Raw genomic sequence first — 27,702 nt, forward strand, 5'->3', positions numbered from 1 at the left:
TTTCACTATTGTTTTCTGCACTGCTTTGTCCCCCACAGGGAAACCTGAACAGAACTGTGAAGAGACATGAAACAAACATGCTCTGCATATCTGCACTGGCTACCACCACTGTTGAGTGACCTACATGTCTGAAGGGAAACCAGCTCTGGGAAATCACATCCAAAATTCATCGCACCATCTAGTTAGCTCAACAAACTCCTGCATCTCTGCTTCAGGCGAGTGCTACAGTAATGATGCAGGGTGCATAACTGTGGTTTTCAAGCAGATGTTAAAACCACAATTTGTAATATTGATGCTTATTTAACAGTGCATGCTGCAGATTAAGTGTTGACAACATAAACATCAATCAAAGAATGTCATAATTGCATGTGAAAGGAAGATCAAGAAGTGCAAATGTGCAATATACTCAATGTTGTTTGTATTGCTAACAGTGCTTTTTTAATGATCAGTTAGAAGCTACTGTACAGCAAACCATTATATGCATAATGTAGATAGCATACAGCCTCCTTAGAGGTAAGCTCTCCAGCATCTGATGGCCTCATCCCATAAACTGATGCAACTTTACTGAAGTTTTGCCCAGCTAAGGATCTAGCCAATTACAATTACAAGGTTTTTCTTGATTTTCGTCTAGTCATTTCATTCCATTAAGTTAATTAAAATAACAAAAGTTAAAGGGTCTAGGTAATGAGGTCTTGATATTTGGAGACATAGTGGCTGCAAATATTAGTGCAACAATTAGTTGCAGTAGAGACACATATTGTATATAAGGCAAAGGCTGTATATGCTGTGAAACAACAGAGCCTGGCATTTCTGAAAACAAGCATTAGATTTGTTTTGAAATGACAACTATCTATTCAATCCCTGAAAATGTTCTTTATAGAGTTTTAAAGGATGTGAGGAGAGCAAAGTTTCAAAACATTGATTTTGAACACTGAGAGTATCGGTCAGCAACAGAGGAGACCACACAGAATGAATGATTATCTGCTGGCCAGCAGTACAAATTACTCAGTGAGTATACAGATTAAGTCAATCTGAACCGACAGGGCAGTCACTCCAGGGTAAAGCACCATTTAACATCAGTATTAAATTTGTACCTAAGCAGGACACAAGAAATGGAAGTCTTTGTAATGGTAGCTTTCATTATTTTCTCAGCTGGAGAGAGAATAAAATGTATTTTGTGATGTTAAATGAGTACCTGTGACTGTTTTCATCATTAGATTCCAAACTAAACACAACTCAATATCAAGCCTGGAAGAACCTCAAAACTTAAAATTTTTAAATTGAAATTCTACAGAGTAGACAATCTGAGGTCATGTTTCTAGTAGGAGGGGTTTATTGTCTGGCAGGCTGAAGCTATACAAAAGAGAGTAAATATAAATGCTTGGATTTAAAGTGAAAACAAAGAGGATACACCATTTTTCTGCTAAAGAAGTTCTGTGCAGCTGTGTTTGCCTTGATTAATCTTCAATACTTCTTGCATTCATTGCTCTGCACTTTATACATTGTGGTACTCTCTTCTTTTAGGGAGGAAGTGGGAAGAGGTGGTTTCAGTTACTTTTGGGGGTTATGCTTTGTGAATTGCTACATTCAGCAAGAATATAATTGTTTTCTGGATGCTTTTCTTTCATTTTCTTTTCTCTTTTTTTAAATGAACACTCAGCAAGTACTGGGTGACATGAACACAGCATTTTTATAGTATAATTACTCTGAAGTCTAAGAGAACTACTAATCTGATTTTCTGCTGTATTTCACAAAGTTCTAGTCTCACAGAGCTGGTACCTCATACCATGGTTTTGCCTAGTTGTACACCCAGGAAAGGATGACTTCCTAAGAAAAAAGTAATGTCCTGTTCTGATTTCGTATAAGCAATGTGTCTCTAGCAGTTCACAGGTGTTTTGTATTACTTAAGCTACTCCTAACCCTACACTGTAAAACAGCTCCATAATACAGAGGTTTGTTTCTGACTGAAGATGCTTATGCAGGCAGTGGGTAGGAGCCATTTATGGGGTTTGACTGACACATGTAGCATCAGGGGCTGGGGGAGGAAAGGTTCAGCTCACCCTGAGTTAAGCAGTGGGCAGCCTTTCCACAGTGGGGAGCGCATGGGAAATAGCAATGTATTTTTCTGTTTCGATCACCTTCAGTCTGATGAGAGGCCAAAGTGACACTTACAGGAGTTTGTAACAGCACGCCCATTAGTTCAAACTTAGTAGACTGAGGCTGAGTCCTGCTCCTAAGAGCTATATTTCTAATTAGAGAACAAATCTCTCCTGCTGCTACACTATATTAAATCCATTTTGGTGGCTTCTATGCCAAAGGAATTCCTGCATGCCCTGACGGGTAAATCAACACTCAGCATGGAACTAATTGTAACCCAGACAATGGGAACTACCTAGACCTTCTGAATCTGAAGACTTTGCTTTTGATTGAGATTCCTGAACATGCAGATAAAGAGTTCTCAAACTCACCTGCTGCCCATAGACAAAGCTGACTTAGGGCCCCCATGCTTCTGCTCTGAAGGGGCACCACTGCCAGTGTGCAGGTGGGTTAGTGATAGGTAGGAGTCCCCGAGAACAGCAAGCCCAGCATCTCTTGACTCTATATTAAACAGGAAGGCTAGCTCCACATGGACAGCTTACTGCACAATGTACCCTAGATACTGTAAACTATGTATGACATCAACACCTGAAAAGTTTTTTTAGGGAGGCTTAATAGAGGAGCAAAGAATTCCTAAGTAGCCCTAAAAGCTACCACTGCTGGATACCACAGATCTCATATAAACAAAGCTGGACATGTATGAAAATTCATACTTTATTTTGGAAGACTTAGAAGATACTAAGCAGGAGTTATCATAAACACCAAACAATCTAATTGCAACATACAGATCTGCTCCTGACTGGTACCTAAGGCATCTGATGACTTACCATAAACTATTTTTCATAACTGTACTTTTTGCCAGTTTAGAGAAACTATGAAATTGGTACAGAAAGCAGACTGTCACAGACAATTATTACCAATGATAATTGAAAAACAAATTATTTCATTAATAACATGAGAAATTAGGTTGAGAAATATAATTGCCTGAATTGATAGACACACTTAATCAATATAACAATAGAATCTTATATTGAAAATATATTCCTTGCATGAGAAGCCTTACCCTAGAGAAACGGCACGTTATTTATTAGAAGCATGTCATAGCACTAAAACTACTATACAACTGATGGGATTTGGGATTAATTATCATTGCTCTGTCCCACACCACTTCTGCAGGCATAAATTTGTACCAGTGTGATAAAACAGTGTGATAAAACAGAGCTTATAAAATCTGTTTGTCTGTTGACTGAGAGATGTTCAGTCTGCCAGAAAAACAATAGTTCCAATAAAAAAGGACATATTTTTCTGTTCTTTTCCATGGTGAAACCGCAATGCAGATTTGCCTTGAAAAGTATAAGCTGATTCCAAAGACTTGTTGCTTTTGCATCTATGCCTCATTCGTACCCTTTGTCTGTGATAACCTGCATTCAAAGTGGTGCAGTACTACACAGCCAAACCTAGTTTCAATCATTGCACACCCATTACAGTGACATTTCTGCTAATTTGAGACAAATTAAGCCTCTCTGCATGACAAAAGACCATACATTTCTAAAATAGGAGGGACTGATTTTGTTTGCTGAGTGCTACTTTGTTTTCTCAGCTTCATGAAGGATATAATAGTCTGACTTTGCATTTAGCCACTGACACATCCAAAACAAGAAATTGTCATCAAGACTGTAGCATTTTATACGCTAATGGGTAATAGCCTTTGTGTTAAAAAAATATTACGTATGTTTTACTTGGACAAGAGTTCCATAAATATTTTTATTTGCAATTTTACTCAGCAGACTACCAGGCTTTGGTTAAGGTATGTAAACACGCTGCCAGCCCTGCTCAGTGCTGTTTAACCCTTCTAGAATAAGTCTGCAATAATAATAAACAACTCGTAATATTTCTGCAAAGCACTTACTGTGGACTGGCACTGTACCAAGAGATCTTCAGCCACCCCAACCTAGCACTTTGAGAAAAGAGTGTTTTTCAGCGGCACTCGGCACCTGCAGGCTCAGAGATACAGGCAAAACAATTTGCTTTCAACAGCTGATATTTATTCCTTTGTTTAACCCCTATTCTTGCATTTCATTGAAGTTTGAGATTTCTCATTGTGAGAGGATTAGAATAAATAAGTTTTCTCTTCTGCTCTACTCTGCAATACACTTAATTATAAGGTCTATTTATCTTCTTTCTTTTTTGAGCCGTTGTTCCTTTCTGAAACCTCATTCTCTCCAATTGGAGTTCCCAATGACTAGGGTATTTTCCTTGCAACAGACCTCTTTAAAACGTTGGCAGAAAGGTTTGTCTTTTTTCTCATTTTCAGTCCTCTAAGGTCTCAGTGACGCAGTTAAAAGCTGTGAGGAAATCTCCCACTGATCACAGCCATGGTCACACCTTGGTTGCAATGATACCCCAAAATTACAGGGTTGACTGCACAATTTGGGCTAGTTACATGCTGACTAGTCCCATCCCTTCTGCGGTGTTGAATACCTGGAGATCATCCAGAACTTCACTGGTGAGGAAAAGCAGCTGATATGTCTCTTTAGAAGCCAACAAAAGGGAGGAAAGCCAAGACTAAGAGCAGAAAAAACGTAAGCAGTGAGGAAAGGCCTTTGGACAGGTGTGGTCTGAGGAAGGACAGAAGCTGCAGATAAAAGCCAAGGAAGGAGCAGGGAGGAGTGTGGCAGGTGGGGAATAGAGGGGCAGAAAAAGCAAGAAGTTTGCCAGAAAAAATTAGTCTCAGCATCACTTAATCAGTATCACCAGTCATCTCTAAAATCCAGTTGGTGTTGGAAAGCAATCTTCAACTTCTCTCTTGTTTGCCTGCACAACTTTAGTAATTACCTAAACATTTGTACATAACTTTGAAGCTGGAGAAGGACATCCAAGTAAAATAACTTAAGCTGCATTTGCAGCTGGAAAAGAATAAATATTCCTTTTGTCTGGTTTCAGTGACTTTGACTGCAGTAGTGATTCTGAAAACCAGCTTCTATTTCAAACTGAGTATCCAACAGCTTTTATCCTGGAAAATACATTGTGACATGTGCTAGCAGAAACAAGTATTCTACAAAGTCATTCATCATTTGTCACCAGGAGATACATCACTTGCTATGAAAGACTGAGTGAGAGGTTTAAGAAATTTCATGAAATTTAGTATTTCTTGACACGTCCTCAAAAGAAAAGTTGGTTTTGCTAAGAAAGAACATTCTGTCATACTGTTAATGCCATCCCCTAACTAACTTTGTTTTTATCAGAACTCGTACTTTTTAGGGGAAAAAAAACCCAACAATTCAGGAGTTACCATTTGGAAAAGAGAAGGATTGCAGACAGTATGTATTAATCGTGTTGCATTTTGTCATTTTCTTTGTACATCCATTTTATTATTGCTATGAGAATGCAGCAAAGTGCAAATTCCCTGAGTAAGAGGCTGTATAAATTCCAGTTATGACCCTATGACCAGGTCTTGTATAATCAAAAGCAACTTTTTTCCCCGGCTTGTATTTTGCTTGAGTTCTTGCCAAAATGCAGCTCCCTGTCCTTACAAAATCTACATTAATTCTCAGTTTTGTTTGAGCTGGAATGAGATATGCTCCACAGTCCAAATCATGTAGTTATTTCACCATTTTGGACACTTCTCTTTGGGATATTTGAGTGTCTCTCTCACTTCTTTGATGATAGGGATTTCACAGCAACACTAGAGAGCACAAAATTGCTTTGAACTCTGTGTTCACTAGAGGTGTTTGGCTTGTACCAGATGCCACTGTGTTCATCCAAAGCCCAGGCTGCAATGGGCCCGTAAGGATCTCCAAGTTAGGAAATCATGAGGATGCTCTGAATAACAGTGACTACAGGTGGCCATTAAGCACACTTTGTTTCCTCATTAAGGTCAAAGCTTTCCATTCCTGAGTCTGACCTCCAAATTCAATCAGAGGTACTAGAGCAGTTTCACCCTTGATATTAAGAGAGATGCCTTCCTACCTCATGCTGGCATAACACTCTCTAAACCATCCCATCAAGTACAGGCTTGCCTGAAGAATAAAGCTCAACAAAGCAAATGATCCAAAAATCATACAGGTAATTTGCAGCAAAGCTAGACCTAGAACTCAGAAATCTCATCCCTGCCTGCACTCCATCATACTGTCCTTTCATACGGATTTGTTTATGGACATGCTATCTGGACCTCTCTTGCTTTCAAAAAATCAAAGCAATCTTTGTTGCTCTCCTGCAGGATGCAACTGACTGATGCCATGGTGTGCTACCATTACATACATCATAATTCATCTGTTGTCTCTCCTTGATGACAGGTGCAAGTCAAAAAGCTTTGGAGATGTGTTCCACAACTCTTCCTGTGGAAGAACCAAATCAAAATGTCAGTGTGTCATTGAAATTACTTCTGTGGAAAGGGCCTGCTTGTTCCATTTCACTGGCATCATTGTCACCATATATTCAGGATTATTCTAGTTTTCAGAAGATTCTGTTTTGCTCTCTACATGTCGTCACATCTGGTTTTTCCTATAGTCCCACTGCTTTAAAAAAACAACTGTTGAGGTGAAGCTCACCTACAGTTTGGATGCTCTGGTAAAAACCATCTGTCTATTGCTTATTTACAGAGGACAACAGCTTTAGAAGAAACTATATTTGCAATGACAAAGCTCAGCAGTGACTGTTTCCCACAACTGCTCAATTTTACAAACCCACTTCACCCTGCTACTAGGAATTGTAGAGTTTTTAAGGCTTTCCTGGGATATTAAATACAACTGTAAAGCTTAGTTTGCAGAACGACGTTTTTTTTTTCTCTCCTTTCTTTACATTTGTAAACACAAGGATTCAGAATAAAAAGTATAGCATGTCCATTATTTCACTGGAAGATTGAGAAGCCCAGGATCCCATGATAAAATCCCTCTCTACCACTGAGAATAGTGCAACTTTGTCCCAGCACGAGTATTTCCTGGAACCACTTTTAAGTTTAAAAATAAACAAATTTCCCTTCGAAGTTTATACAACTGCTATTCAAAGAACATTAACTCACATAGTTGCTTCTTTCCAGTACTGTGCTTCTAACTCATGTAAACACTGTGTTCTTACTTCACTTTGTGGGAAGCCCAAATATTATTACAATAAAGAATGCAAGCCAATAGGGAGCATGTGCTACCACTGGTGATGACTTCCCTGGTAAACATCATACTATTTTCAAAGCAATAGCAGATAACTCTTCAGAAGTACTACATATTCTTGTTTATAGAATACTATGAAAACTGGCAGGTTTTTAAACTGCTGTTAACAGACACATAAGTTCACAGGATTTGGAACACATGCTCTGATATAGCTAAATCCAACAACCACGGATGTTTCCTGTGGAAGTGTGAGATGCAGAACAGGGGTCAGCAGCTTTTAAAGTGCCATGTGACAGACTACTTTTTTTTTCCCCCCCTAATTAGAAGCTAAGTGCCCTAGAAGAAGCTCAGTGGGAGCTAGGAAAAAGAGTCTCTGAAAGGGATGATGCAGCCAATTGTTTCTTCTCTTTGTGAGGCAGTTATAGCTGAGCCCTAAACTCTTCTGAGTCAGGAGAACTACCAAACGTCTTGTCAGGACTCAGCAGCCTCTGCTCTTTATAGATGAGTGACATTCAGGACCTACCTCTCCCCCAGCTTTGGCACTTATGTCATATGTTGCAGACCCTTGCAGACATTTCAGCCAGCATGCAGGCATCTCTCTCTTCAACAGTGCAACATATCCTCCAGGCCAGTGTTGAAACCTCTCACATGTGCATTACTTTTGAATTGCACCAGTCACACTGCAGACAGCTAGATTATTCATAACCTTAAAATGAAGCATATATGTTATTGTTTGAACAGCATCAAGCATACAAGCATGCTGATCTACCTGATTCAGCAAATTGGTTAAACCTCTGCTTAAAACACAGTAACTTTATGGAAAGAGGACTATATATGTTTGGCTTTGAGTACTTTGCACTTGAGCTTTACACAATCCTGAATAAGGATTTAGATGTGTACAACTTTAGTGACATTTATAATTATTATATCTGGCATTTCAGTTATAATGTTTGAATGGTCTTCATGACAATGACAAATAAGAATTAAGAAAATCTAAAAAATATATATATTTAAAGATGACAGTTGCATAAGTAGAAGAGCTCTAAGAAGCAGAAGACTGACCTCACCTTTGCTAAGTAAACAAGAAAGCTAGCTGCCTGGTCTATACATATTCTAGTACATAATTCCCTCCTTGCTAATCTCCTACTTTTTCTAACTAACACATAATTTTAAAAATGTAATAAAAAAGGAAGTACACTAGACAGTGACCCTCACAAAACCACACATTTTCACTACCTTAGCATATTCCCACAAGGTTTGGGAAAGAAAAAGAACTTAATTTGCTGCAGTGTGAAGAGTCTTGTACAAAACACTGCTATACTGGGCCTAAAGAGTCATCAGCTTTCATTAAAAACTCATCTGGTTTAGGTGGTGCCAGGTTGCAAATTGATCATAAAAGTGGTTCCATTAGTCTCAGTGCTCTGATGATCCTGCGAGCTCCAGATGTGCCAGCAAGAATCCTGAAAAGGTTCCAGGTGTTTCTGGCTGCCTTACTGCTCTGCTTCTAATCTGTAGAAAACATACAGATGCAGGCAACAGGAACAACTGGTGATACAGCTGACTGGCAGAGGGGAAGACTGAAAACCAGCGAAGGAGTGACAGTTGTGCTTTAAATAAACTATATTTCTACAGATGAATAATGAAATAAAAATATATATGGCTTTTAGAGAACGATTATTAGCCTTTAAAAATAAAGGTGCTACTTATAATGAGGTTTACATCATCCTGTCAAGTATAGTGAACTATGCATTTGTGCCTTGTACTTTGACTGTCACATCACACAAGAGATATGTAAGCAATGCAAGAAAGACTATTTTTCTTCTTGAGGTACTATTTTCAGGGAAAAGAACTCTGTTCCTCTGTTATTTGCTGCATAGGTTAGAAATCTATAAGCTGGTTTTGTAATTTTGCTTGTAGTAACTTTATGTATAAACCTGTATCTCCAAGCCTACAAACTCCTAGTTTACGCCAAAGTCCCTTCAACCTGAATTTTCCTGTTTCTAAGATCATGTTATTTTATATGATTAAGATGATCTTAGTTGTTTGTGATTTTGGAAATAATGCAGTGCAAAAGATTTATGCGAAGAATTGTATGACCTATTAATCAGTTTTACTCAAGTGCAATCAGGCTCCTATAATTACAGAGATCACAGTTTTGGTCCCTCCCTGCAGTAATGCAACCGTGTTTCAGGCCGTGGCCTCCTGAAGCAACCACTGTAACAAATCTTAGAAGCTTAAGAGTACCCTCTGCTGGTTTAAGGCGAAAGCTGTGGAAATCTGCAGCACCATCTATTGAAACTACTGCAGAGATAAACTCCTTTCCCAGCGTAACACAGCTGTGCATCTCTGCATGGAACAAACAGCTGTGCAGTAACATTTATCATCTAGAAAGGGAATGCCTGAAGCAACATCGCACCACGCCTGCCACAGAGCTCTCTTTCCCACACAACAGGAATTCCAGAGCTGTCATCCCATTAGGATGCCGGTCTTGTCAAAGAGCTTGTCAAACACCATCTGTGTGAAGAGCTGTAACAAAACTTATTCTGGGGACACTCTGTTTGCTTCGAACACGAACAGAGCACAATGAATTGATAACAGAATTATGTCCTAAAAGACAAACAGCTTGAATCTTAATGACTCATCTTTCTCCCTTGTGAGCTCATGGGAAGAGTTTATCCACCTTCTACAGCTCACATTCCCTTCAAGTTTCTTGTTGCAAAACTGATATCAGGTAGGAAGAATTTATTTTAATCACTGCATATATTATAACATATAATAAACAAATGTATAAAATTATGAAGTACTTAAATTGAAAAGTGTTTATTAATCTTTACTATGGCACATAGGTCTATATATACCTACCTATTACAGTATTTCTTTATAAACATAAGATTTAAAAATGCAGCTGAGACACATTTATTTCCTAACCTGATTACTGAGGAGAAGCTGCTGCTTCAGTCCAGGCTCTTGGACAAAATTATTAAAGAGCTCCAAGTGATTGCCACTGATGGTGGATACCATGCCACCAATTCTGGTGGCTGCTTTATACACCTGATTTCTCACATTCCTTCTTCTCCACTAACAGTGATGTGAGATCTTTCTACTTGCCAATGCTAAGCAGCCGCAGCTAACCTTGACCGTACTTGATTAGTAAGTGAAAACAGTAACTTTCTTGAAGTATGTTACAAAGTCACTGAGGGGATGCACTCATACAGCAAAAAAATCTGAACTTCAAGAGCAAATTAAAGTTCATCTTAGCACTGAAACGGCTATTGGGAGTTAGTTAGCCATTTCCCTTATATAACTGCAGTTCATATGAAAATGTCGCCTGTTGTGCTTTTCTGAACAGCAGTTTCAGGCCTCCTTTGCTTCAGGGCTTGAATACATGACACTGACTACTTCAGGAATCAAAAAAATTTTGAAGTCAACTAAAAAATTACTTGTTACCTGTTCAATGTCAAAGATGAGTCTCACTTCCCTAAATCTGTTCCTCTTCCACCTTTTGCAAGGCAAAGACCTTATATGAGACCATGTGTTACCTCAAAAAAATGAGGCCACAATCACAGCTGCATGTGGGAAAGTTCTTACTTATCATGCTAGTCATTAAAAAGAATTATTATCAAATCATCAGCTGACAATATTCTGATAGGGAATGTTGGAAAAGACATTACCTCAGTAATTCTGTAATTAAGATTCTGCATTTCCAAATGGCATAGAGAATCAGAATCAACATATAAGGTTGGAAGGGACCTTAAAGATCATCAGGTTCCAACCTCCCTGCTATAAGCAGGGACACCTCACACTAGACCAGGCTGCACAAAGCCTCATCCAACCTGGCCCTAAACACCTCCAGGGAGGAAGCTTCCACAACCTCCCTGGGCAACCTATTTCAGCACCTTACTACCCTCATGGTGAAGAATTTCTTCCTGATGTCTAACCTAAACCTCCTCTCTCTCAGTTTAAAACATGACCCCTTGTCCTGTCCCTATGCCCTCTGGGGAAAAGCCCCTCCCCAGCTTTCCTGTAGGCCCCCTGCAGGTGCTGGAAGGCTGCTATAAGGTCTCCCTGGAGCCTTCTCTTCTCCAGGTGAATAGCCCCAACTCTCCCAGCCTGTTTTCATAGCAGAGGTGCTCCAGCCCTTTGATCATCTTTGTGGCCCTTTTCAACAGCTCCACGTCTTTCCTGTGATTAGGGCTCCAGAACTGTACATAGGACTCCAGGTGCAGCCTCACCAGAGCAGACTAGAGGGACAGAATCACCTCCCTGGCCCTGCTGGTCACTCTTCTTTTGATGCAGCCCAGGATGCACTTGGCCCTCTGGGCTGCAAGCGCACACTGGCGGCTCATGTTGAGCTTCTCATCTATTACCACCCCCAAGTCCCTTTCCTCAGGACTGCTTTCTAGCCATTCTCCTCCAGCCTGTATTTGTGCCTTGGGTTGCACCAACCCAGATGCAGGACCCTACACTTGCCCTTGTTGAACTTCATAAGATTGGCACTGTCTCACCTCTCCAGCCTGTCAAGGTTCCTCTGGATGGTGTCCCTTCCCTCTTGGGTGTCAACCACACCATGCAGCTTGGTATTGTCAGCAAACTTGCTGAAGATACACTCAAATCCCACTGCCCATGTCTCCAACAAAGATGTTAAACAGCACTGGTCCCAGTACTGACCCCTGAGGAACAGCACTTGTCACTTGCCTCAACTTGGACACTGAACCATTGACCACCACACTGGCAAGGGAAGAACACGATGACCCACAAGGTATTTCCTGTTAAGAGTACTGAATAATTTATTCACACATCCCTTTTTTGGGTAGCCTTCTAGAAAACAAACCAAGCAAAATCACACCAATATGTAGCTCATCTTATTTTTTGTTTTTAAAGTGTGTGTTACTCCTTCCTCCACCTCTTTTGGTGAAAAAACCCAAACTTAAAAAAAAATAATCAAAAAACCCTAAAAAATATTAGTGAAAAACAATGTAATTTTTTTATAATTATAAATAATTCCTTACAGGTACAAAGAATGGGCAAGTATAACAGGATCCAGACCAGATTCCTACAAGACACTGAAAAAACTAACGTGAAGCAGAACCACTTTAAGGTGCCTTTTTCCTCAAGGAAGATAAGTATCCTTAATCCACATATAGTATCTGTCAAAAAGAGGACAGAAAGTACCGGGTTTATAAAGTTATTGTATACATAATCTACCAAAATGACAAGTAATACTACATGGACATCAGAGACTTGCAAAACACAAAGCATCATCACTGTAGTATCCATAATAATTTCTCAAATATGCTTAGAAATATGGACGCAGCAGCCACAAGATGTATTTAATTGTCCCAACGTTAAGAAGCTTAACCTGAGCATTCTTCTTACAGCTAGTATGAAATCCAACTTTTTTCCTTTTATTTTTAATCCCTTGTCAGACTTCCTGTGCTCTGTGAATACCAAAGAATTTAGCAAGAGAAAAATGTTACTCCTAGCTGCACAACTTTCCAGCTATTACTCAAAGCATTTCCTGCACTAATGGATGCAGTGGTAGATGTGGATACTACCTATGAAATGCTATGATGCAAACTGGGGAATCAGGGAGAGCTAGGGTATGACTGTTTAACAAAAGGAAACCAAAATACCCATTTTCTAAAAAAACACCAAAACAAGGTGTTTTGCAAGAGGAAGTATTGATTACCTTTAAAAATAAAAGTTAAAATCAAAACAGAAAGGTTACAAAATAGAGGTCTAATGCAACAGAAATACAACTTCAAAAGCACTTTCAAGTAAAAAAATCTAATACACTAGTGCAAGAGAAAGACTATTACAGCAGCATCCATTGAAATCTACTTCTAAGAGAAATCTGAGAAAAAAACGATCCTTGCAAACATATCTGAGCTCTATCCACACATCATATTTAGATTAACACTTGAACAGAAACCAGAAAATCAGACATAATGTGAAGCTGCTGAAAATGATAAAGAAAATTTCTTTTTGATCCAATGAAGAAAAAAAAGCACAGTTGCTTTGAATAATCTCAGAAGTTTCCTTTCAGAATAGATAAAATATAATCTCAGAAAGTAAACCATGGCAGACTGATAGACCAAGGCAATGAAAGGGAGGAGTATCAGGAGATCAGGCAGGATCATTACGGAGAACTGTTTTTTATATTACTGCTTTATATGATTCAGGACTGCTTGGGGTGTTTTTTTAAACTTTTTGTGTGTGTGGTGGTTTTTTTTCTCCCCATGTATTCTTTTCAATTAGTCACTTGTTAAAGAAAGCTTGAACTACTTGAATGCCTAATCTTGTGTTGTATTAAGAATGGTCTGAAAGAAACTTGAAGGGCAAGGTGCACCCTGTTTGCCAGGGAGAATTGTCTTAATGCATGCACATAGTGCTGTATACACTGAGAGCTTAAGGCTCAAAATGGGATTAGGTGAATTTCACAATACTTGGTGCTTTTTCAATTTGCAAAGGTCAGTGCAAAGGCCAACAATGACAACCGGCTGACTGAAGAATACCTCTCCCATACATAGCAGGATGATATATGATCAGTTGTCATCAAACATAAAAGGAAAAACTGTTGTGTTTATACAATGTATCCTATATTTACTGTGACCAGTGTCCTGATCTTGTCTATAACCTATAAGCATTGTCTTCTCTCCTGAGAAAGAATATAGTGATTTAAACCCTTTCAGAGAATCTCTGACTTCCTGAATTATCTCAATCAAGTTATTCTGCAAAAGAGACCTCTTTTACCCTATTTATGAATGGATGGTATTTGTACTTTGCAGAGAATTCAGAGTCTGTGATAGACATGCTGGGAATTCACAGCAAAGAATAAATTCAATATTATCTCCCAATGTTCAGATGAAAACATTTCAGCACATACTTTGATTCTGAAGTTTAGACACTGCAGGAGCATAGTGGTATACATGCTACATACTTCACATGTCTTTCCTGGCCACATTTAGAGCTTTAATTGAAACACACATATTGTAGGCTTGCTTGTTCCCAGAAAATGTTTCTGGACTTTCTGTGGAGTCCAGCTATAACACAGTAGAGAATCTTGTCCTTTAAAGTGCCTAGATGGTACTGAATAATATATTTCCCCCTTGCAAAAAGTGCTTAGTTTTAGGTCAAGAAATGCCAAAAATGTAGCAAGATGGGATAGCAAAAGGACTAGCAAAAGGGATGTCGTTTTCAGTTTGATACCACCGAGTATAAAGTTTACAAAACAGGTGTGAATATAGAAGTTAGAAGTTCACCTTGGTATTTATGACAAAAGTACTGCACCAACACTTCACTAAGGCACAAATCTTGTCTGCTGGAAAACTCAAATCACTTCTGAAGTATTTACCAAGACTCATATAGTTTGATATGAGACATGGAATTCCAGGCAACCCTAAGTACAAAGTCTTCTACTACATAACCAGATGTCCTTGCAATGTAATGAAAAAATAAATGGGAACAGCTCACACTTTGGAGCACTAAACTGTTAACACATACAGCAGAAATCATTCATATCCTGAACTGGTTAACACAAAGCACTTGACCTCCATTGCTGATTCCTGCTAATCAGTTTAAATCCTGCTCCCTTACCTCCTTCAGAAGTACAGAGAAGATATTTGGTCTTTACTGCTCAACAGGTCAATCCTATTCATAATATTTTTATTTCCACTTACCCTCAGGGTACTGCTTATAACTTCTTCATAGCCAAGCCTAAGCTATGGTCTTTCTAGCTGTATTCTGTAACTCCTCCTTATGCTCCTGTATCCACCATGACAATGTATTCTAACTTTACTCACTTCCATCAGAGCTTTAAATACTATACCCAGATGGACCTTAGCCTATTTACAGCTGTGATGGTCCTGCACAATATGCCAACTTCATCTCTTACACTTGCCTTTAATCTTAGAGACAACACATAGGAAGTTGGGTCTATGATATGCTTATTAGCTTTTCCCCTGAAACGGCAAGAGACAAGATGAATTGGTTGCAGTGACTCCTTGGAAAAAGACAGGAAGCTATGACATGCAGCAGTACACTGCAAAGAAAGTCACTTATTCATCAATTCTAGAGAGTACTCATATAACTGTGAGCTGCTGAGTGCAGGTGTTAGTCAAACTTACTTTTCATCACTGTATAAACCAGTTTGCAGACTTAATTCAAGTATCTGGATGAAAGACTTCTACCTACCTTTGGAAAGTTTTACATAATTACTCCTTTAGAGGAAAAACGCAGGGGGGAATTGTTTTGGTTTTTTTTCCCCCCTTCTCCACCCCTCATATACATTCCAGCACGACTGAATGCTGGAATTCAGTGCTGAACTGAAATACAGTGCTTATAAGGTTCTGGGTTTTTGTGGGGTTTTTGTTTGGTTGGTTGGTTTTGAGTTTTTTTTTCTCTGCCTAAATGAAAAATAGACTTGACAGCACAACAAAGTATTAACACCTTAAAAATTTTTAAGGCACATTCCAACAAAATAAAGTTTTATTGAATGCAGTATTAGGCATTCTATCTTGTTTAAGGGAACAGTGCTTCCCACCCAAAGAGATTCCCCTTGACAATTTCTAAAAGCTGTATTTCAGTTACAGAAATATTTCTCATATGAAGAAACATCAAACTTCAGTCTAAATTTTTCTCGAATTATGAAGTGCAACCAAGTCCTTCCAAATGATGACAGTCTTCAGTAGGCACTAGAATGAGAAATCTGCAAATTATTTACAATTGCTGGGTACAATGTTATGTTAATTCAAATTTTATACTAACCCATCTAGATTGTTGTTCTTGAAGAATTATATAAAAAAGTGGCGTTTAAGAATAAAGAAATGCAGCTTAAAGAGCAGTTTATCACCATTTTTAAAAATCTTAATGAAAATCTGCATACTTAATACCATGTCCACAGTATGTCAGCTAGCAGAGGTTTAGTCCAATAATTTAAAATTTCAGGTAGGAATGTCTTTTTGGTTCTGAACGCAGATCATAAGTCATCATGCCCAGGAGATGAAGGCTCAGTTTTTTCACTCTCTGCTTCCTCTCCTGTGAAATTAAGTACCATAATTAGAATACAAAGGTATTATTAATCATATAATATAATTTTTGACATTAGGGCTTTTTTTAAAGAGGAATCCAAATCAACATATTTCTCAAGACCAGAGAAGTAATAAAACCATACAAAAGATCTACTTGTGCCATCTTTCCTAATCTGAGATTATACTTTGTTATTTTATTTTTTTTTACTAGATGGAAACAGAACATTTCAAATAATAGAGTATGATACTGTTAATGGAAGAAAAAAGCAACATGGCTATTTCTATTCTCATCTTTTGTTTTCAGATATTCACAGTGAAATTCCACATTTCCACTTGACCTGTCAGAAGAAATTTTGATACTGAAAACAAAAAGCAAGTATTACTCAGAATTATTTTCTGTAGTGCAAACTGCTCAGTTCAGATGTCAAAATGGCCGTTAAAAAAGCAGAGAAATTTTATTATACTGGTGAAAGCATTAATCTAAGGAAAAAAGCTAAGCCAATTTGACAACTTTTAATTTTGCTTTTATTATGATAAATTGTCAGGCACCATCAAAATCATAGTAACTGATGCTCCCTGCACAGAAATAGTACATAATCAATGTTAAAGGACTAACAACAGGCAGTACTGAGAGTTCAAAGTTTGAACTGAATGGCATTGAGTATCAATACTAAATAGATATTTACATCTTATTAGTACAACATGAAAAAACAGTCTTGAGGAGTGAGGATGGAACAAAAAAATTTCAAACATTCTAAGTAGTGGAAAAATACTGAAGGATAATCTCGTCTTTCACTTTGGAATTGTTAAAAGGCCTAGAAAGAGTAATGAAACACTAATGAATGAATGAATTCTGTCCATAATGTGTCATACATCCTCGGATGAATTACACTTGAATTTCTTGACTGAAGATACAGTTTAAGTCAACAGTTCCCTACTACTGTAACATGGATGTTTTCTCCACTGTCATCTTCACACCAGCTCTGGCACTGTTGTGATGTCAAAAGAAGCAAATTCAGCTTGCTCATTCAGCAAAAAGAATTCTGCTTAATTTTTTGCGATTTCAGTGTGCTGAAGCAGCTTGCATGCAATCAAATGCTTAAGTAATTATAAGCTATAATAAAGGGAAAAAAGCAGGAAGTAGGAAGACCTCCTTTTTATGATAGCAGTAACTTGCTAGTTCACTTTATGTAATGAAGCCAGACACTGAAGGGACTTACAATTGCAACCCTGAATTAAGAAAAAAAATATCAACACAAGAACAGGACATTTAAAAAATCCACTGTCTTTAAGCATGAGAAGAATGAAGCCAGAATGTGGCCTGCACCACAAACTGTTTGACACAAACCACAGCTGTAGGAAGATGAGAAATTATTTAGAAGAGTTTACAACTGACTAGACCCTTGAACAGAAATACACCAAGTTGTTGATATAGCATATTTTAAAAAAATCTGTCATTAAAAAGCCACTTGCCTGTTCTTACAGTTTGAACACACGATCCATCCTTATCTTCAAAACCTTCTGAACATACACATTTGTAACTACCTGAAGTATTAACACAGTCTTGATTCTCTTTCACACAGACCTTTTCAGGAAGGTTACATTCATCTATATCTAGAGATACGTTAGGGAAAGAAAGAGTTCACTGCTGTTATTTTGCTATAAAAAAACTTACTTGTGCTCAGTCATATATACAAATTTCTATTCAAATATAAAAAGCACTGAGAGGCAGAATGCTGCTGCAACAGATTTAACTTCCATTAAAATAACATATTATGGCTCTTCATTATTTTAGACTGTTTCAAATTTATTCAGATAGTACTGATTTTTTTTTCTTTTGCAGGGGAAACGAATTAAGCAATGGCACTAGTCTTAACCTATTGAAAATTTCCCAGTCATTTTCTACTAATGCCATCAAAGTAAAACTAAAGGGAAGGGAGCCTGTAAACATATAATCAATGTAAATGGCTACTTAAGATTGTGCATATCTTCTGTTCTTTCCCAAATTATAATGGACTAGGAATTAATATTTTCATGTGGACATTCATGGATTAACAGAAATACAATGGAATCCACACTAAATTCCTGCCTTTCTGTTACAAAATTAATAGAGATGCAGACTTCTAATGAAGTGGTAGGTAACTGGCAAGAGACTCCTGTATTTGTTTCCTGAACCCACTACAAAATACTTTGTTCCTTTTGTAGGAGTGTTCCACCTTTGAGCCTTGCAATGCATATCATATTGTCAAAAATATAAAGGAAGTTATAAATAAAGCCTTTGTTGCTAATGCCAGAACAACTGGTTTCATTTTCACAGGCTTGAAAATAGAAGCAGATAAATGCAAATGTACTTAACAGCTCCTCAGCATGGTTACCCAAGAGTAAGCCAACTGCTGTTCTACCATGTACTGCTAAGTCCACCAACCTGTACACTTTTCATCTTCCTTCATGTATCCAGATGCGCAGGTCTTGCACTTTTGAGAACCTTCCCCTGTGCAACCTGTACAGCTGGCATCACATGCTAAAGATAAAATATTTTAAGTTTAAAATTCATATATCTAAGGTATAAAGTACCATCCTTAAAGTCTGTCAGCTTACCCACATAAGAAATCACAAATGATTTGGGTTGGAAGAGACCTGAAAGATCATCTAGTTCTAGCCTTCTCACTGTGGACAGGGACACCTTCTGCTAGACTAGGTTGCTCAAAGCCCCATCCAACCTGGCCTTGAACACTTCCAGGGAGCCAGCAACCACAGCTTCTCTGGGCAGCCTGTTCCAGTGTCTCACCACTGTCACAGGAAAGCATTTCTTCCTAATATCTAATCTAAATCTACCCTCTTTAAGCTTAAAACCATTACACCTTGCCCTATCACTACATGCCCTTGTAAACAGTCCTTCTCAAGCTTTCCTGTAGGCCCCCTCCAGGTACTGGAAGGCTGCTATGAGATCTTCCTGGAGCCTTCTCTTTCCTAGGCTGAACAACCCCAACTCGCTCAGCCTGTCCTCATAGGAGAAGTCCTCCAGCTCCCAGGTCCCTGTCTTTCTTAGGCTGGGGGGCCCCAAGCTGAATACAGTACTCCAGGTGGGGGGTCTCACAAGAGCAGAGTAGAAATAACCAGAAAACTCTTGCCTCCCTCATACATAGGTCCAAAGACTCTTCCTTCCCATGCTCAGTTCAGGATTGGGCCACGTTGTAATCAATGCCTGATATCACACCCTTTCTAGCATTCCCTCTAGGGAGACATCAGGATTCTAGATCATAAAGTAAAACAGCATATTAAAAAGAAACCTTTGCATGAGAAAGATCCATCTGTGTTCAAACAATACTGGTGATCTTTGCAAGGAGAAGTAGCACACTCATCTAAATCTGAAAGATTAAAAGTGACAAGTTACCTAAAATAGGAGTCATGATTAAATAGCCAGATTAGTACTTGAACGCTGTGCTTTGAGATAATTTAATAACTAGCCCATAGAAGCTATAAACTTACACTGACTGCCTTGAGAGTAATTGTTACAATGAGCTCAGGATCAGATATGAAATATGTTAGACATAACACAGCAACATATAATGGAAGTTTAAGTTGAACAAAACCTAACAACTCAAAACCAATCCTCAGAAGATGTATTGTGATGACAGTAACAGACCTATCAGAAATTCAAGAGCTCAACTTAAATAAAACTTCCAAAATACCTGCCATCGTTGACATTTTCAAGCCAGGGGTTTGTACGTGTTTATGCTTTTTACGTAAATAGCATAGCAAATACGCAGACAGCCTGCTCTTCTGGAATACTGCTGATTGCTCTACTCCTATATTATGAAACTATGGAACTTTTCAAACTATTAGCAAAATTATAGAAATGCGCACACATACACCACTTAGTTTTCTACACAAAACAAATTGGAGAAAGCTAAGTTAGGGTGAGGATCAGTGAAGCTGAAAACCAGTTCTACCTGCAAAGTTAAACAAGCTAGTCTGTTGATTCTGAGGAAACAGCTCAATAGCAGTCAAGACTTAAAAAATTCAGGGAGAGGAAGGCTATTTCAGCCCCCTTGTTGTCTATTTAATCCTGTTGTTGCAAACATTATTCCTACCGATTACTCAATTAATGTACACTTCATCAGTTGCAATGATTATTTGGAAAAATATAGCTGTACAGAAGACAATATTGGACCATCTTATCAATATTGGACAGTTGCCTAAGCAGGTATCACAGGATCTGTAATTCAAATCCTAGTTATCATTAGCACTTTTTAAAAAGAAGCTTTGTTCATGTAATTTCTAAGGAACTGTTTCCAGACATCATGTTGTGGGTCTTTATCTGCAGGAAGGGACCACTCTCCGCCACCAACTCTCCACTGGGACACTGGCACAGCCCTGTGTTATCTGCCGATCTGTGGAGAGATGTCCTAGACCCCTTTATCTGGCCATATTCAATCAGTTAAACAGACTGTGCTACTCTCTCTCTAGTACATTCCTGCACTGGGAATATTTTTATATTTTAGGAAGAGAGAACCACAAAGTATAGAAAGCTATACTGACAGAACACTTCCATAAAATGCAGTAAAGCTCAATGTGATGTCATCTACTCTCACTAAGCAACACTGCTACAAAACCTGTTTGAAATCTACCAAGCATTACTCACCCACACAAGCTGCTTCTTCATTTTTAATCCAGCCTTCTTTACACTCCTGACAGTCCTTGTTACTTGAACCAGTACAAGTTTTACAGGCAGCATGGCAGGCTAAAGTAAGAGAAAACTACAATTTGAGCTCTGATGAGAGATTCTAAGACAAGTTTGGGCACACAAATTCTCAAATAAAACCTTATTTAGGATTCATTGAAAGCTGTAATATTTTAGTAGCTTGACACTCCCATTCACAAGATTAAACCTTGACTTCATGGAGATACCGTTTAAAAAAATGCCACTCTGTCCTAAAAAAAACCCAAACAAAACCAACCAACCAACCAACAAAACCACCACTAACAAAAACAACCCCCCCAAAAAAACAGGAAGCCAAACCTGGCAATTGCAATCACCTGCACCACTTAAAAGAGTAATGTGAAATACCAGTGACTAGAAGTGGCAGGTCCAATTTCCAAAATATTTGGGAAGAGGAGATCAAGAAACTTTGCTGAGCTGTTCAAGGTTGGGATAATGATCTAAACGCCAGACTCAGCACTCCCACCTAAGGAATCCTCAGAATACTTCATTTGCAACTAGCTATGACAACAATGTGTGAAGTGATAATAGTCTGAAGAGTTTCATACGGAAATAAAATCCAGTTGTATATTAATATAATATATTTCATGCATATATAACATGCAATATATAATATATGCCTGTTTATATTCTGTATTATTTGTTTTATATTAGAAAAATTACACTACAGCCAGATAAAAAAAACAACATGCATTGTGTTGAAAAACAGGATTTTGTTGCTGCAGGATCTCATTTAAGATGTAAAACCAGATGAAAACCTGACCAATTGAAATAGTTTATTCCTATGGCCTGAATTCATTTCAACATCAAGTTTATACATACAACTGTAATCTACGATGTATGTAGTCTGTAGTACAGGTCAGCTGTTTCCATGTCCACTTATTCCAGTTAAGCTTATCTGAGACATCAGGAAAACCCAGCTTTCAAAGAACTCCACTATGCAGCAACTTCAGCTCAAGATTTTCACACAGTACTTAGGAGGTGGAGGAGCAAAGCCTGCCTCTCTCATGACAGATTAATTCTGATTCTTAATTTAAAGCAGAAAAAAAAGTAATTAAAGAAATAAAAGGCACTCTGGAAGGATGACTTAGCAAAACTCTAGTATTCTACCAACCTGATTGACAGGCCATTTATGGCTAAAGCTGAGTGACCACACTCTTGTTTTTACATTTGTCAATTTTTTCCAGTTTTGTTTACCAAAACTGAAGACAGAACACAAAGATCTAAGCATGTGTCAAAGATTATGTTACCTGTACAAATAGAATGTGTCTCATTTCTCAAGGTACTGAAGTAACCATTAGAACAGTCCAAACAAAATTCTCCTGTATACTCCTTGTTACAGCTACATGAGCCATCTCCACCTCGGGTACCATCACCATCACAGTGGCCATTTCCATGGCAAGGCCTTTCTGATCCACCACGACAAGCTAAAAAGGAACAAAAATACTTTAAAATCAGATACTGGAGGGAACAACTTTCTATTTTCAGCCACAAGCACCTAATGTCCCTCTCTCTTCATAGACAGTAAAATGAAAAAAAAAAAAAGAAAGTCACAGTAATCCAGGATAATAATTTCCAAAACCTTTTTTCTCTTGAGAGCAACCAAAAAGTTTGCAAGAAGGAATGCTTAATAATATATATTCAAACAGAAGAGGAACTCAAAACAATCTCCTGGAAAGTTCAGTTATAAATTCCATTTTGGATAAAGACCATGGCTTATAATTTTATATATTTTCCTAGTTTCTGGGCTAAAGTTGGTATCTTTATTATGTATTTCTGAGAATGTTCATACTATAGTTGGAAAAACCTACTAGCAATCAATCACTTACATAATAATGGCACTTCATTTTTAACAACACAGAGACCAAAACTGGTCTCTAACAAGGTATAAGGTTTTAGAAAGTTTTTATAAATTATACAAACTTCAGGCAGTAAAATACCTCCATTTATCACTTTTGCATCAAAACCCTATCTTTCATCCAATTGTCTTCCACCTATTTTTATCCAATTTTTCCCATTGCCTTTTAAAATAATCCTCAGTTGTGAACTTCTTCATTTAATCCCCAAGAGTGGTTTGCATGGTTTACTCTTGAAACTGGTCAAGGACTTTGTCTACATAGCTTTTGAAAGGCCACCTAAATAACAGACTTGATGTCACAGAGAGCTTTTAAGCATGGGTCAGGTGTGGATGTGAGCATCAGATCACAGACAGATTCTGCACATGTAAGTACCCTTCACGCCCTGAAGACTTTTCTGCAGGCAGGATGATCACAAGGCAGCTACTTATCAGGCAGCAGGCAGGTACATATCACACAGCAGCTGGTGTCTCTCACAAAATATCATACTTCATGTATTTGTCCATGTTATGAAAGACTAAAACAAATAGATAAAAAGAACATATCTGCTACTGTATTTTTCAATATAAAAATTACCAAGGCAATCTGGTCCATAAGTTCCAGCAGGACAGCAAACTTCTATCGTTTCTATGCAAAACCACTTAAACAAATCAGGATACCTCTTCTTTCTGTACACAGAAGACATTCATTTATGAATAAAAGGAACAAAAAATTCTTTAAAAGCTGACATGCACAACTGAGCCTGAAAAACACAGTAGAGAAATCTATCGTGCATGACTGATGAGAACCCTTTTTTTTTTTCTGTTCAGAGAATGATGCTATTTCAGGAACCAATTTCTAGAAAAAGTCCTCCAACTTGAGATGAATTTATCCTTTAAACTACAATACAATTAACTGACTATTTCAATGTTATGATTACATTTATGAAAAATGCAAAGAGCAATGAATAAAATAATTCATCTTGATACATACACACCTTGTTTGTTTTTTTAACATCTTCTTTTTAGGGAGGGTTTATAAATAGTTTAGATGGTCATATTGAGGTCTTCCTTTTAAAGACAACTGCTGTCTGTTTATCTCAACTATGCAGAAGATAAACCAGACAGATATTAAACACTTCCTCAAATTATGGCCAATCTGGTGATAAATGAGAAATTTTAATGGCCACCCTTTTTTAGCATGAATCTAGTATTATTTTAGAAGGTTGGGTTTTTTTTTTAATTTTGTTGTGTGCTACTCTAGCACTAGCACACACACCCAATTAACTGAAATTGCTAGATTTTATTTTGCAAGTAAGCATGAAGACTACTACAGTTCTGAACAACAATTCACAGATCTCGGTACCACACTGACACTGAAGCCTCAAAAACTTTAGTAAAACAAAGGCTTAGACATTCTGCAGCCTGACAGAAGTCTTAGCAACTCCTGAGGCATGCACAGCTTCTCTTTCAAAACTGTTAATGTCTGATCATACTGACATCGAGACTCAGGCCCTGAGAAGTAAATTTACTTAGTACTACATGTAATGTGACAACTTATGAAAAACGATCTAAGGTATCCATGGACAAGGAAACTGTCTACCACTGAAACAGAATGACGTTTGAATACCACAGGTTAACAGGCAGAAGGCAAAGTTAACAAATTGCACTCAAAAGGTCTATTAAATACAGGAACTTAAAAAAAAAACCCAATGTATTTAATGAAAGGCTTCGTTTATTTTAGCAAGTCTACTTTGTCCGATTCTCTAGTTTAAGACCCCTTTTTTCAGTTCTGCAAATTAAAGACTGAGTTGCACAGCTCACCTCTCTGGAAGGCATGTCCTATGCAGAGTAGTAAGGACTTTGGACTTCTATAGTTTGGAGAAAGGGGAATTGAGGGTGACCTCATTAATCTCTACTGTTTCCAGAGGAGGGGAAGTGGAGAGGGAGATGCTGAGCTCTTATCCGATGCATGGGTATGGTTTGAAGCTATGCCAGGGAAAGTTTAGACTGGATATTAGGAAGCATTTATTTACCAAGAGGGTGGTCAGTCATTGGAACAGGTTTCCTAGAGGTGGTCAATGCCCCAAGCCTGTCAGTTCAGGAGACATTTGGACAATGCCTTTAATAACATGATTCAACTTTTCATCAGCCCTGAAATGGTCAGAGAGTTGGCCTAGATGATCATTGTAAATCCATTCCAACTGAAACAGGCTATTCTATGCTACGCTATTTTATTCCTTTCATTGGCATGTTGATGTGTACACAATTCTGTACACCTAGGTAAAAGGATAGAGCAATAAAGCAGTCATTAAGAGCAAAGTAGGTTAACACAAATCCTTATTCAGTTATGAAGCATTATAATGGCAGTTAACCCCACTGAAATACAGCTGATGGGGAGTGCTGACAGTCTAAAGTACTAAAAAATACTTAAAAGTATCATGATGTGGAATTAAAAGATCTTAGGAGATTTAAATGTTACAATGCCATCCTTGCACTAATAATATTTTATAATGGTATATGAAAAGCTTAGTTAGAACAGAAATCACAGGCTAGATTAGAAGATAGATAGAAAAGTCAGCTGCTACATTATCATCCTCCAGAGGTCCAACTTCTAGATCTAATACTATCAACTATTTTTTGAGTGCCCGGAGACAAAAAATAATGTTTCAGGGTAAACAAGAAAACAAAAAATCCACAAGAACTAAGGAACCCCTTGCAATTTTATGACAAAGAAAACAAAAAAATGTAATAAACCTTAAAGTTTTCCAATGTCAGCTTGCCTCAACGCTCCACTAGTAACCGAGTAGACAGTACATGAGAAGCTAGACTGCATGTTTTGTTGCAATACTTCTGGAATTGAAAACCAAAACAGGAACACAATACAGTGGCCCATGCTGTTGGAAGTCAGGCTGAACGGAGCAGCACCCAATGGCAACTTTTGTAGGATAATGAAGAATGACCCATACTACTGTTGTTCAGGCACAAGATTTAACTTTAGTTGTTCATCCTCTTAGATAACTTATCCAAAGATCTCCACCAAAAAAAATGTTGATACTTACAATTTGAACCACCATTTCTCTATATGCTCTTCGTGCTCTTCTACCATGTTGTTACATTCAAAGTTACTACTGTCACACAGATTCTCTATGATCTCTACAAGACGAATTTCACTACAAGCAGAGAAGGAAAATTTTAAGTTTAGTTTAAACATTTGACAGCACTCAAGAGATGACAGAGAAGCTAGTCTTCAGCCTTGAATAATTTACCAGTTTATGGTGTGTTCTGAATTAAGTTCCAAAACAAAGCAAGTATCAGAATAAAAAAACTAATGAACATTACTTCAACCAAAAAAAGGTAAGTAGGATGACCATAAGAACCAATTTAGATTGCTTGCATTTATTACATCTGCAGATCGTAGGTTCAGTGGACTTTTAGCTCCTCAGTAAGTTTTGAGTACAGTATTTTTCTCTTAAATTCAACAAAAAATTGAATATATTTTTAATATTTTAAGCCCACAAAGCTCACAGTAACCAAGGTTCAGAAATCCAACCAGGATTAAAAAGTGAATTTGAAATTTGCAAGAAAGGTATCAGTCCACTTCGTTCAAAAGAGCACAGTAATCTACATGTCTTTGAATTTTGTTTGGAACTGAAACAGTGATGACTCCAGGAAGGAGACACTGCTTTAATAGGATGGACTTGATAATCTTAAAGGTCTTTTCCAGCTTTGGTAATTCCGTGATTCTGTGATTCTCAAACAAGTATTTCTGCACTCTACATCTTTTATTACTATCAATTAACTACTGACCATTACTTAAGATCAGTATTTTAGGACTTGTATGGGTAAATAGAAAAAACCTGTAATGTTACATTTTAATCAATGAGAATTTAAGGCTTGGACACCCTAAACTTTAGCTGCAACATTCAATACTTAAGTTCCAGACAAACACTGGTACAGTGAGGTTATGGACAGCGGACAGGAAATGCAGCTGGATGAGAAGTACATATGTGTAGCTTACCTGGACTCATACTTTGCCAGTGTCTTTTCTTCCCAAGCAGTGTTTCCACCACCAAAGTTCTTTTTAGCTGTATCTGCTAATCCCTACAAAAAAGTACCAAAGAATGTAAGTTACATAGGGTTTGTTTCTAACAAAAATTTAGGGCACTAGTAAATGCTTACATGAAAATTGTGAAAATTCCCATGCAGAAACATCAGTAAGCTCTGAAGCTGCTGATCAAACTGCTAAGTGAAAGCAACAGCTAGTGACAACATGAAAAGTGATAAAGCAAGTCATGTTTTATTCTACAACTTTCATAACTCATAAACAAGGCCTTGTCACAGTCTTTGTTTGCATCAAAAACCAGACACATAAAACTTTATACCCTTCTTAAATTCTCAGGAACTTTATTAATCAGTTGAACAGGACCTGTACTTAGTCAATCTTCACCATGTTGTAACCTAAAGACAACCATTTACAGTGATTGGCACAGCTTCCTCAAGCCACAGGCAATGCCAGTCATCAAATCACATCGCAAAAAATCTCCGCAGTTGAAGTGTTCTATTGAGCCTCCAACAGGCAACACAGGTACAAAGAGCATTAGGTACCTGTCACGAGCCGAAGCAGCCCCGTGCTGCTCATCTTGAACTTACTGTGCCACAATGTTAGACTCTGCAAGTGGCAGAAGAGGCAGAATTTTCGAAGATTAAGTTTTCCACTAGCACTCGTCACAGAGCCGGGCATGCTCAGCCAATACAGCCAGTTCTTTTGCACTAAAGCACCGAAATATATTTGACAGCAAAGCTCGAGCAGCCGCCCTGAAGACTACACCTGTCACCGGAGCCGGGAGCGAGCTGCTGCACTGGATCAGCTCGTCAGACGCTGCCAGGACGGGGCACCCGGCCGAAGCGCTC

At 38.0% G+C, this 27,702-nt stretch overlaps 1 protein-coding gene across 1 annotated transcript; it reads right to left on the reverse strand.

Moving 5' to 3' along the window:
• Window positions 1–15,671: 15,671 nt before the first annotated feature.
• Window positions 15,672–27,532, reverse strand: CRELD2 (cysteine-rich with EGF-like domains 2). The gene is made up of 10 exons (XM_009999456.1): window positions 27,404–27,532; window positions 26,810–26,892; window positions 25,851–25,961; window positions 23,387–23,478; window positions 22,205–22,381; window positions 20,877–20,975; window positions 19,522–19,599; window positions 18,657–18,752; window positions 17,705–17,845; window positions 15,672–16,238 (listed from the first exon to the last, which is right to left on the reverse strand). Exons 1-10 carry the CDS (start codon window positions 27,530–27,532, stop codon window positions 16,180–16,182), a joined length of 1,065 nt encoding a protein of 354 aa, XP_009997758.1. The 3' UTR covers window positions 15,672–16,179.
• Window positions 27,533–27,702: the final 170 nt, after the last annotated feature.

Source organism: Chaetura pelagica, unplaced genomic scaffold (assembly GCF_000747805.2).
Source record: "Chaetura pelagica isolate M959 unplaced genomic scaffold, ChaPel_1.0 scaffold15, whole genome shotgun sequence".
In the NCBI taxonomy this organism is placed as follows: Eukaryota; Metazoa; Chordata; class Aves; order Apodiformes; family Apodidae; genus Chaetura; species Chaetura pelagica.